This window comes from Gadus morhua, chromosome 16, assembly GCF_902167405.1.
Source record: "Gadus morhua chromosome 16, gadMor3.0, whole genome shotgun sequence".
In the NCBI taxonomy this organism is placed as follows: domain Eukaryota; kingdom Metazoa; phylum Chordata; class Actinopteri; order Gadiformes; family Gadidae; genus Gadus; species Gadus morhua.
Window position 1 is genome coordinate 3,433,751 of NC_044063.1, and position 13,405 is coordinate 3,447,155.

A 13,405-nucleotide genomic window follows, 5' to 3' on the forward strand; every position below is an offset into this window, starting at 1 on the left:
ATGTTAATGAAAGTCCGCATCGACGCCTCGCAAGTCCAGTGTCGCGAGCGGACGTTGCCATGACATCTAGAAATTATATCGTATTTAATGGGTTGTCACTAATATTGATGTGTTGGGCTTGATTATACCTCGTGAATAATATTGTTTGCACCACGGCCTGGGGGAATACTCGTGCTCGTGAAAATTGTGCTTTTTGACACGAAAAATTTGAAAATACGTGTTCCTGATCACGTTTCAATAGATTAAATAACGTGACAGTGTCACGTCTTTTCGTGAGACCGGGTTGTGAGTTACCACTTATTTCAACGAGCGGCAATTGGCTCGGCATGCGCTGCATGCTCCGATGCTGGTGCTACAGAAATAAATGTCTGCACCTCAGAACAATAGTTCCGCTATACATTACATGAACAGGTAAGCTTGTAAACATATTTCAACTGTTTCTGCTGGCAGCTACAAAGAGACTAATCAGGGAATGAGTTGCAGGTGGGAAGATAAACGCACAGCTGAGGGGAATGTGGTGACTGCAGGCTGGCGATGTGAAGTTAGGGGAAAAGTCTAAGCACATCTAGTGCAGTGTTTCCCAAACTTTTTTTCTGGGGTCTCCATTTTTTTTAAATTACAACCATCACGATCCAACAAATTTGTGCATTAATGATCATTCCTGAATGTTTTTACTGCCAATTCCGCAACCCATCATATATGAACTTAAACCAGCCATTTCAAAGAGATAAATCACAACTTTGTTTTATGCACTTGTTATTGACAACATAATACACCTATTAAATACTTTATAAATGAGACCAAATAAATGCTTTTAGGCGGAGTTAACATCAACTTGTTTTGGCTATCTCATTATTTTTTATTTCCTCTCATCAGTAAAACAAACACAATGTACCTCAGCCTTTCAACTAGATTCAATGTTATAAGTAAAATTATCAGACCAATACAAACATTCAGTACTATCAAAAACATGCTTATTGTTGAAATGTAAAATGCTAATGTGTAAAGAAATTGGTGACCGAATTGATGTGAGTCGCGACCTATTCTTTGGGAAAGACTGATCTAGTGGACAAGGAGAGATCAAACACCTAACAATATGAAGACATCAAAGACAGACCATGACACACTTCAGAAATTCAGCTTGATTATTTGGGCTACTTTGAGCAAACGCTGAAACAATTCAGTTTAGCAGAAGTAAACTGAGGAAGTCTCTGGATTTGTCTTTCAGGAATATCAAAATACATTAAACACACACCAGTTAAATAGTATATCACAATAACATAATATGACCTAATACTATGAATACATAATTACTGCTATTATATACAGCCTATGTTAAGTCAGTTTAACCTGTATAATATACCGTCTATGTGCGTTAAACCCACACTGGAGCTCCACTGACCACGCAGTTCTTTACCTGCTTTTTTACTGTTGTAGACAGTAGGATACAGTACTAATCAGTGATTTTTACACTTTGGAAACTTTTTGAAACGTGAGATTTCATTGCATGCATTAACATTGGTCTTCTGACAAGCTGTATATTTTTTAATTTTTTCATCGATTTTTCCATTTTAAATGTCTGCTTTTGTAATTTAGGAAGCTGCTTTATAAACATTCGGAGAACCTGACCAAAAAGGTATTTGAAATACATCAATTTATTTTGAGCATCGACCTCAAACGTTCAGCTTTGGCACTGAATGTTGTAAGAACTTTCGCATTACTGGTACTCACTAAACCCAGGGCTGTTCTTGATGTTTTGTGAATGTTTCTAATTATGAATATAGTTTTAATCTTTGAGATCATGTTTTCAAATTCATAGACAATTTAATTTAAATAGCACACTTCTAACAGGCCCTTCAGAGTGCTTTACATAGGAATAGTCTGCAATAAGGCTGCACTATGTACGTTTTTATGCTATTATCCCTGGGTCTACACAAAAAACAGAGCGCAAGGATCTCCTGAGCCGATCTGACCTCCACCGGCTGCAGCAGAGACTGGAACGAGTCTGTCCGCTACATATCCTGCAGTTTAAGGCACAAGGTGAACAACTCCCCATTTGAAAGTTTTTAGAACTGCGAAAATGGATTTTCCTTAGAGAAACGCAGCTAGTGCATCCTGTAGTTGTTCTGGTGTAATAGTTGTTATTGAGTCTAATTCTGCAGTAACCTGGAGAGGGCATGGATGGGTTTATCCTAGATGTTAACGATTCCACTCGTTGTTTCGAGAGACGACATGAATGTGTTTCCAGCAGCGGCTGAATCGAATAAGATAATCATAATCTATGACTCAGTACCTGATTTGCCTGCTTAGGTCATCTACGACACAGACAGTCCCCACAGTCCATTCCATTGTCATTTCTTTAGAGGTCCAGGCTGATCCGTGTAACGAAACCGAATGGGATGTCCCGTTATCATGATGGCTAGGATGGCTAGCTAGTCATGGGTCCAATGCAGAGATCTAATTGAATAAGAATAATTTAATACCAAAAACAATTTTTATTATCTTATTTTTATCCTGTTATGTTCTTTACAGAGAATGAGAAATATATGCACACAGTGTTTCAGTGGAGGTCACGATTCCACTAGAGCAGGGGTCTTCAACGTTTTCCCGGCCAAGGACCCCCAAACTGACGGAGAGATGGAGCGGGGACCCCCTACTTATATATTGTATAAAATTGTGTTTCATATTAAACTATCCTTCTTCTTAATTGAAGGAGCAGGCAGAGAAAAGCTCTTTCCATCGGATCAAAAGTGTCCATGTAATTGCGGCTAATGTGTTGGATTCATGTTAATGTGTAGTTAAAGACATTTCGATTTGTGGAAACAATTAGGGGGGGAATATAAAAAAAATGTCTAATCAACAAAAACTTTCGCGACACCCCTGCAGTACCTCCGCGGACCCCCTAGGGGTCGCAGACCCCCTGTTGAAGAACTCTGCACTAAAGGGGTCGGTTTAGCTCAGGGACACCTGAGCAAGACAACCCTAACTGCTCCTGATGAGCTGGCTGTCGCCGTCGGTGTGTCAATGTGTGTATTAACCGATGTAAGTCGCTTTGGATAAACGCGTCTGCTAAATGCCCTAATTGTAATTGTAATTGTAGAACCTTGGCCTCCACTGAAACTGTGTCTGCTCCACAACTTCCTCAAGTAGGCCTACTTCTTATGCTTACACAACATAACAGTCAGACTTTGACCTCCGTGTTTTGTGTTTTATGACGCATCATCTGACGTGGCGTTACGTTCTCAGGAACACAACTCGGCAGTTCCCATGAGGGGTCAAAAAAGTGGACTCATCAACAACTCTGACGTCAGCCTTTCCCATGGAAAACACAAGAATCTAGAGGGGACATGCATTGATAAAGGTAGACCTATGCTATACTAATACCATGCTAATGTTAATTGTGACAGCTAGTTTTCATTTGGTTTTAGTCATAGTCTTTTGACTTAAATGCAATTTAGTTTTTGTCGTATTTTAGTCATCTGAATTGTTTTAGTTTTAGTCTAGTATTTGTAGACTAAATATTATTTCGATTTTAGTCGACTAAAATCTTACGGGTTAAAGTGTAAAGCATTAATTAAACGTTTGTCTAGAATTTCCAAACTCATATACTCCTAGAGGAAACATATATTAACCTGGTATTATGGAATGGTATTAAGGTTTGAACCTGCAGTATACAGACAGACTTAACTGTTAATGAAACGTCGTAATTTATCTTAAAATCAAATACAAATATAACCAAGTCCCATATAAATAAATAACACGGTCCTGCTTTTTCATTGCAGACTACAAAAAACACGGCAGACGCGTCACTCCAGGCGCAAGTGTAGGGGCGCGAGTTTGCGCGGGGGAAAAATGAGCTTTACGCCGGGTGCAAAGTTCTAGCAATGATATACAGTATGTGTCGGTGTAGAAAGTCAATTGCACTGGGTGCAAGAAAGGGCCCAAATTCTTCAGGAGCAAATCACTTTGCTAAATAACACGTACAATTATTTCAATATACACGGACATGATGCATGATGTCGATGTTGTGGTATATATTTAAATTGTACCTAATGTAGGCTGACATGAAAACCGTCGAAATCTAGGACACGTAGAGAACTCGCTTGGCCGTTGTGGCTCTTTGATCAAACACTGAAACAGTTTGGTTTAGCAGTAGTAAACTGAGGAAGTACATTATTTTTTTTCTGTATTTATTAGAAAGTAGAAAAAAATATTAATTCCATTTGCAAATTCTCTTGATTTGTCTTTCAGGACTTGTACAGAATCGTTCTAAACCTGTTAAGAAGAAGCCGTCATGCAGTAGCGGACGGGGGAGCTGTCCCGGTGAGTGCTGCCTGACAGTGTATCACGAGGCCAAATGTTATTGCAGGGCTTAACGTACACATTACTCGTACAGTGGACATGCTGTCGGTTTTGTTACTGTCAGTAATTATTTATCCTGACAGAGGAGATGCACATCAAGTCACAACATGAAAAATGCAAAGCAGCTCAGCAGGTGAATTTCAACCAAATACATTTCTTTCCATTATATTTACATAAATTACTTTAAAGATAATAAGTTGTGTTGCTCTTTATTGTTGTTTGCTTCTACTTTTTACAGAGCCCTGAGTATGTGAAGGTTACCCCAACGGAGATTTCAAAGTGGCGCTTCAAGTGAGTGACATTCGGTCCCATGGGGTTATCTGAATAATATGGTCCCAACCACAAACAGATTCTGTTGTTATATGGATGTGTGTGTGTGTGTGTGTGTGTGTGTGTGTGTGTGTGTGTGTGTGTGTGTGTGTGTGTGTGTGTGTGTGTGTGTGTGTGTGTGTTAGGGTACAGCTGGAAGGCGAAGGGACCTATGAGTGTTCGGCTACAGGTCTGGTGTTTGAAGTGTCGGAGCAGGCTCTGGTCCGCTACTCGGTTCTGTCCTGGTCTGAAACCTCTGAGTTACTCCCTGACTCCTGGAGACCTGCTGGATCGGTTTATGATGTGGATGTGGTCAACAAGGATCCATCTGTGCTCAAGTTTATCCATTTCCCCCACTCTCTGTGCCTTGCTGGTAAGAACACACTCTGACTGTGAAGAGAGTGATTCATAGGCTGAATACTCTAAGAATCTCTGTGCATGGCAGCTTTGGCAGTGTTTTGTTGAACAACCATTTTAGTTATTTCTTGGTTTGGGCTGACTCACTGTTGAGAATATAATTAGAGTGAGGGGGGAATTAATGAGCCGAATACTGCATGTGTGTGCATGGCAGCTTTTGTAACCTCGTTCCCAGGAGTTCTCATCCAGCGACGTAATGCCTTGAACGGGATTCTCCAAATTAGAGTTATTGGCGAGAGAGAGGGAGGGAATTTTGATGGTTGGATCTGTTTCTGTTACATGTTCCAGATATTGCTTTGTCAAACGTTCCGTAAAAAAAATCACACAATCATGCGTTTTACTTTTGCATGAATTACACTCTGAATTATGGTATTTCATGTACATACTGGCTATGATCGTTTCCCAACAGGCTAGAATAATGTTATGTTATGCTAACGTTTCCACAGAACCTGAGCATGAGCTCAGCATCAGTGTTCTGCACGTAAAGGATCGCCATGCCGACATTGAGCCTACGGTGGACTTCACGGCGAGCCATGTTAAATGGCGCGTGTCCTCGCTTTCTCCTGTGGGTCCCATCATTCCGAGCCGTCAGCATGCGAAGCACCACGGGGCAGTGCTGGTTTACAAGCAGCAGGACCATCTAGAACAATTCTGCTTCCATGTGTTTTTGGCCCCGAACAACAAATCTGAGATCAAGGTGACAAGACAAATGGACCAATGAGTCAGTAATGGAACGAGAGTCCTGGTTATAGACTAAGATAGGCTGGACTGGGCTAGTCAAGAACTGGCTAGGCTGGACTAGATTACATTTGGCTTGACTGGATTGGTCTAGGCCAGACTAGGCACGGTTAGAGTGGAGTAGACTTGGCTAGATAACTCAGTTGAGGGTTAGAGGTTCCATCTGTCTTTCTGTTTCCATCATTTGTTATCTTGAAAATGAATCTCATCTCACATATTACTTTTTCCTTCTCACTCTTCCTCCCATTCTCCATCTCTGATCATATGTTCCTGCACATCCTGTTCCTGTGTGTTCAGGCTATTGAAGAACAGGTGCTCTCTTCTGGTAAGAAATTGATCAATATGCACCTATCGGCCGCCTGTAGGCTGGAAGAGAAGAACTACCAACTCAAAAGCAAGCCAGAAGGGAAAATTATGCCTTCGGTATGTGTTGTGAATCCATTCAATCTAATTTGCATGTACATAATCCTGCACTGCTGTGCAGTCCATAAAGAGTGTGTGTGTGTGTGTGTGTGTGTGTGTGTGTGTGTATGTGTGTGTTTGCACACAGCAAATAGAATTCATCACTGAAGGAACAATGCTGAAGGGCTTCTTTGTAGCCATCTTCGATCAGCCTCCCCCTTTCGAATTGTTTCTCATGGACCCAGACATTAACCAGGAATTATGGACTGCTAGAATCACAAAAGGTTACACAAGTACACAATTTAATTTTGTGTTTTTTATGGTTTGCATCGTAAGACTATGTGATGATTATCTTCGTGGCAAATCCTAGGGGACTGGGCGGACAAGGAGGAACCAAAGCCAAGGAAAATAACGGAAGGTATCACTTCACACGTTTCTTAGTGGTGCAGTGTTCTTTGGATCATTGTTGTTCAGTCATTCGGACAACAGGTACACATCATCGATGACATCCGCCTTTTCTTCTTGCAGTGCAGAGCTCATGCCAAAAAAAGATGGCCCGTTTGGAAGTGATGCCGAATAACAATCCTTTGTTGCCAGGTGAGCCTTGGAAGGTGATGCAATTAAATAATTAATAGAAGTTAACATTAACAATTAGCTAGTAACAATAGTTTCTATGTAACGTTATTACATAGCAACTATTTGCCATAGCTAGTTGTTAATGATGTTAATGGCCTAATATGTAACATTAATGCATCTAAATAACAAAAAACAACTAGACCTATGATGTATATATTGATGTTGTATCCTTACATTATCCAAATTGTTTCCAAAAATGTTCAAACCCAGAAAGATCGGTAGTTTTATCCATGCTAAAGGTCACTTTGTAATTATATGGAAGTATTGACCGAGCGATGGCTCAATAGAGAGGATTTGCTGCTGTCCTACCCTCTCCTGGGCAGGTAGGCCTAAACATCACAAGACACACGGGACTCAAACCGGTGATTACCATCACATCACTGTAGTCGGTGTAATGTGTATGGTAATGTTGTGAAGTTACAAGAACGTTCAACATGCTCAAAGTTATCTTTAGAATGATTGTTTGACCACTGGGCTATAACACAGCACTGGGCTACCACACGTTACATTGTTTTGATTACAAAACCCCTAGCGGCAGAAATGACATACGATATCTTTAATGTTAATATCGCACTCAATTCTTTATGAGTTTTAAGTTTGCATGCACTTTGAGTAGAAACTAAGTTGGAAATGTTCCCAGTCTATTTATCAAATGACTGAATAACCAAGGTGTCCATTTTCCAGACACAAACCGAGGTCAGGCTCTGTCCAGTAAGCAGCTCATGCAGGTGGCCGAAACGCTGGGACAGGAGTGGGGGCGGGTGGGCCTCTACTTGGACCTGAGCACCACAGATCTGGACGACATCAAGGAAGGGGAAAAAGATGTGACCATGCAAAAAATGAAGATGTTGGAGCGGTGGCAGCGCCGAACACCAGGAGGAGAGGCCACAGCACAGGACCTGCTGAGAGGTCTGGAGGACCTGAAGGACCTACCTGTCGAGACCCGTCAGTTATTGACAGGTAACGCACTTCACCCCCAGTCTGCAGATCGCGTCATGTTGTTAATTTCGAGTTTTTCGCCCTTCAAATCATGAAATATTTTTTGCGAAGACTACACATACATTTAGAATTGATTGTGGATTTTAGACTGATTTAGCCTGTGAATCATCCAGTTTTAATCAAATACAATCAGGTACCTTTGTTGTAGTTCACCTTGTCACTAATCTCCCTGGTCAGGAGTGGTATAAAACGGCGGTACTATTATTACATTTCTTCCACACACAGTCTTACTGCATCCTAAACTACATTCATAGCCTGTACTTATCGCTCAATTTGTTTCTGTACTGATAGTAAATCAGTTGATCATGTATCATGTGGACAGTGGTCAGTGCTATAATCCAATGTTTACTTGCAGAGCGGTACATAAATATAGGATGCTTTTGATAACATGACGGTGTGCTGTGGAATCGCAACCGTTTTGTTTTGGATACCAATGTGTGATTGGCCTACTTTTAGTTATTGAACAGGGAAGCAACCCCGACAACCTAGAAAACGAACGTCTCCAAGAGCCAATAGAGACACTTCCACTAATCATTATCCCCCATCAGCCAACTGCCGTTCGCCACACTATTTATACTTGCAAGTTGGATTAAAAAGTGATGCTCCATTATATTTGAATCGTCTAAATACATATTTTCGATTTGGAGTCAAACCACAAAGCGTGTCCTTACCATATGAGGTTAAATCCATCCGCTTTTTTCACCGGTGTGATTCTTATTAGAAAAGGCCACATATTCGCATAGGAAACGATGTAAATAGTTGACGCATTTTTTTCCTCCAGTTGTTCTTGCTTTTCGTGTTGTTTATTCGTTAAGCGCCCGGTGTAAAGGGAGCTCCACACTAAACGTCCAGAGCCATACTCCCAACAGAGGGGACGCCCTGCCCCATGAGGCTGCATAGAGAGAGAGAGAATCTCACTTCTGTGATACGATGTGAAACAAGATGGAGGGTTGGGGGGTGTGGAATGATTCTGCAGGCGTTAGTTTGCTTTGATATTCAATTCAATATTATTTGTGGTCGTTACTGCTTTCTGATGTACACTGATGTGCACTCATTTCCTTTCTGTTTTTGCTTCCTCAGACATGATGAATGGTAGCCTGACGCTGCCAGACCACAAAGCAAATGCGTAACATTTTGGAACCTCTTAGTAAATATTAGATTTCCAAGGGCCCAAACTGGACACAATTGGATAGACCAGCAACCAATCAGCAACGAAGCGTGTGACACATCAGCAGCAGCCCTCTCCATTGTTTAGGAAACTCCTCAACGGCTCCCCTTGAGTGCTCCTCTGTACAGTGATCGTATCAAACCCGCCCCATATTAGATCAACGCTTGTGGTTGGCCCAACCCGGGCCAGGCCTGCTGGAAATCTGTCTGAACGGGAGGGGGCCAGACGCATACACAAAGAGCAAATAAATCTATGCTGACAGATGATCTGGTACCCAGGCTAGCTATAAGGTTCATTCAGTTAATCTATGCTGACAGATGATCTGGTACCCAGGCTAGCTATAAGGTTCATTCAGTTAATCTATGCTGACAGATGATCTGGTACCCAGGCTAGCTATAAGGTCTATTCAGTTAATCTATGCTGACAGATGATCTGGTACCCAGGCTAGCTAAAAGGTTCATTCAGTTATTTGCAGAGGCCATAGTGCAGTAGATGTCTCCATTGAAAGAAACGATGAAGATGGACCAAAACAAGCGATGGACCAAAAGGAAACAGTGAAGCTCTCTGTGAATGTTTCCTGGTCCTCTGAATAAGGCCAGATCAAAACATCAGACCATGTACCTCCTGTTCTGAGGCAACTCAATGTATGTTTTATTGGAATTACAAAGATGGACTCATTGAGTCAATCCTGCAATTCACAATTGTTCTGTTGTCTTGACCGTGTAAAGTAATTATTGATATCATGTTTAGAACAGGTCTTCTTTCCTGGGCTACTACATGTGTACTGAGCTGTTCCTCTCGGGTTCCTCCTATAGACAGGTATAGATAGGAATTTTGTAACATTTATAAAACAAGTTGATATTATGCCAAAGAATAATACACTTATCTTGAGATTTTTAATAGTGCACAATAACTTTATTCTGGGCTTTTTTTTTTTTTTTTTTTCAAGAGGCAGATTTTATTGTTTATAGATATACTGTATATATGTATGTATATATATATATACAACCACCTGTTGCCTTGATACAGCATACCTACCAACCTCTTAAAGAATGTTTTTGACTGCCTAGCAATAGACATATTGCAGAAAGTTAACAACTCTCTCCAGTCAGGCAATTTCCCAAAAGCCTGGAAAACTGCAGTTATTAAACCCCTTTTGAAAAAGCGGAGCCTAAGTTGCTAACCTATAAATCCCTACATGGTTTAGGCCCAAAATATTTAACTGATATACTTCCACTACATAAGCCTTCTAGACCACTAAGATCTTCTGAGACCAATCGGTTAATTATCCCCAGAGAAAACACGAAACATGGGAAAGCAGGATTTAGTTACTATGCAACTAATAGCTGGAATAAACTCCCTGAGGATTTGAGACTTGCCCCAAATCTGAGCACCTTTAAAACAAGACTGAAGATTTTTATGTTTGCTTTGGCAAATGATCTGATACCAGAGAGAAAGGATAAGGGTTTGAGACCCAAGTTCTGTCTGGGTTAGAGTCCTAGAATCTGGGTTGGACTCACAGAGAAAGAACCAAGTTCCTTAGGTCGGGTTGGAGTCCCAGAGAAAGGCCTGAGTTCTGTCTGGGTTAGAGTCCCGACGCCGGCCTTTGGTTCGTGCTTAAAGTCCCGACGTGTGTCTGGGTTAGTGTCCTAGAATCTGGGTAAGAGTCCTAGAATAAAGTCCTAGAATAGAAATTGACTAGAATCCGGGTTGGAGTCCCAGAGAAAGGACCAAATTCCTTTAGGTCGGTTGGAGTCCCGACGTGGGTACCAGAGACTGTTGATCTGATCGTAAATACATTGCACTTTCTATTTTACTCATTTCTTTGCATAATTTTTCATTGACTTATCTATTATTTTATTTTATTGTATGACAATGTTTATGTGTGAAGCACTTTCAGTCTGCCTTGTGTATGAAAAGTGCTTTATGAATAAAGTTGCCTTGGCTATATTTATATATTATATATATATATACAGGGTGCGATTTGTGAAAAAACCAGAGGGGGGGATAATTTTGAGAGACATTTTATTCAGGAAAAATAACCACACAACAGTGTGAAAAATTATGAAAACAGTTGATTTTGTGACCTTGTGTATCTAAACCTTACACTTAGGCTTCATAACGTAGGCGGTAGGCCTATTTTGAACGTGAACTTAACCACTGCATTTGCAGAAATATTTTCTCATAGCTAATATTGTTTTTAAATGTGGCAAATAAAAAAATATATATATTTTTTCCCGATATCAGTTCAACAGAAAATATGAAATACCACAATGTGCTGTCAAGACGTTTTTTTTTTTTTTTATGGGTTAATCGGGTAGACTATGGTCAGACTACGAAAACAGTCCGCTCTGATGACGCACTTCAGCCTCTTTTTTTTGCTTTCCTGTTGGCGGATCGATAGCAGCGTGGTGACCCTGCTTCAACCACATCTCTGCAAATCTGCGGGCCGGGAAGGAAGCAACATCTGGTGCATTTACAGCGATGAAAAGCAGATTGTGCAGTGTGGACACATTCATTCTGTTTCTGCCATCTGTAAGAATGTGGTTCATGGCGCTGAAACCTCTTTCACACTCGGCTGTGGACACTAGGAGCGTGGAGACAGCGGTGAGAACTTTGCGCATGCTCTCTCCTGTGACACCGTGACATTTAAACTCATCGAACTCCTTCAGGAGTATGGGACTGGTTGCGGCCTCAACAGCAAGAGTTTTGTGTATGGCGAGAAGTTTTTCATCGCCGTAGAGGATGCGCTCGTCTTCATCAGATGGCCAGTTTGATGGATTTAGAGCGGCGGCGGCAGAGATTATCCCGTTGTCATCCAGCCTGCGCTCACGCGCGACGCCTCTGACTCGCTCCCGGTAGATCAAAATCACAGCACAATCAAAATGAAGACGGACCCTGTGTATTTTGGTTGTTAATTATTACGATGTAATGGTGAAAATACTTTGGGTGGGGGGGATAATTTTTATCCCCACCGAGGATAAAAATAATTCAGCAGAGGGTAGGACGTGTAAACCAGAGGGGGGGATAATCCCCACCATCCCCACCGGCAAATCGCACCCTGTATATATATATATATATAAATATGGATGTCACGAAAATCCAACTCTCAGGGGTTTCAACATAACATTATCCTGACACAGGAATGTTAGGATGTCAGGTTTGCACAATCTTTTTTCAGCTTTTTCCAGTTTCCCAAAGAGGCAGCTAGGTAGTGTTTTATAAAAAATTTAAAGATTTAACATATTTTGTTAACATTGTCATGACCAATACTTTAATTATTCAAGTGACTTTATGAATGTCATGTGATTTTAGTAGCCTGCCGATAACCAATATCACTGTAACGCCAGTAATGTTTAGACGTCGGTTTGGGGCCAATAAAAAATTGGAAAAAGCTGCTTTCTTGCTTCATTTGTTTGACATATTTCTATAATTTCATTCCAATACGTTCAATATCAATGAATATTTGTAATGTAGTAAAAAATGATCTCAATAGAATCCAGCACCATTCTATAAATAATGTATAGGCCTACATCAGTGTAAAGCTGTTGGGTCAACATTGACAATTCAGTTGACTTCGTCGCTATGAAAAGGTTCTTGACCACGGATGAAATGAGCCTCATCTTTCTGCGGGACCTCGATCCTCTGTCGGGAAGATCTTTAGCTCCACCTGGTGGCAGTTTCCTCCCCTAGGGAGCATTGACCAGTCAAGTCAATTTTTGTTCATTATTGTTCCCTGGTCGACAGGTGCGCGTTTGTCCTGGCTGTAGCGTAGGTCATCATCAGAAGGCTCAAACGAAGCATTGTTTTCAAGCTGGAAACAAAGGCTTAGGTCGGGAGAATATCAGGACATATAGTTTCCAGATACTCTTTGTGCATGACTATGAGACAAACTGGTAGACTACTGGGGGGGGGGACCCCTGCAGCTGGAAGGTGAAGGACAAGGCGGATTATACGTTTAGGGGGTTTCATTTGTCTTTGCCACGACATACAAAACCAGATGGCAATCAACTACTGAAATATTTTATAAATTACGCACATCTTGCGGCAGCCCAACGGTCTAACGAGCAGTTGAATAACCATAGACCTCTGAAAAACAAGTCCCACCTCCGAGGCTCCCGGTTCCCTCTGTCAAACGTCTATGGGAAATAACATGGCGTTTTTGAATGACCGTACATAACAAACTCTTTAGGTGGCGAAAAAGTTAAACCTGCGTCAGGAACACTGCGTTGAACTACACACTTTATCCATCTTGTTTCGACTGGGTTTTTGGTTTGTCGGTCCGGTTATAGTAGTAAACGACTAGGCTATTAGGCCTTGGGTACTTAAGTGCTTTTAAATCTCATCGGAATTAAATCGTGTCTCGTGGTAAAT

General features: G+C 41.2%; 2 protein-coding genes across 2 annotated transcripts in view; both read left to right on the forward strand.

Moving 5' to 3' along the window:
* Window positions 1–13,405, forward strand: part of LOC115560654 (uncharacterized) — a 198,380-nt gene that overhangs the window by 121,852 nt on the left and 63,123 nt on the right. The gene's annotated exons all lie outside the window — the stretch shown is intronic.
* LOC115560685 (uncharacterized) lies at window positions 3,264–9,556 on the forward strand. Its single transcript, XM_030380174.1, has 13 exons — window positions 3,264–3,361; window positions 4,252–4,323; window positions 4,446–4,495; window positions 4,601–4,653; window positions 4,818–5,044; window positions 5,535–5,785; window positions 6,124–6,249; window positions 6,377–6,512; window positions 6,599–6,646; window positions 6,757–6,825; window positions 7,549–7,824; window positions 8,944–9,321; window positions 9,487–9,556. The coding sequence occupies exons 1-12, from the start codon at window positions 3,268–3,270 to the stop codon at window positions 8,991–8,993; spliced, it is 1,452 nt and encodes a 483-aa protein (XP_030236034.1). The 5' UTR covers window positions 3,264–3,267; the 3' UTR covers window positions 8,994–9,321; window positions 9,487–9,556.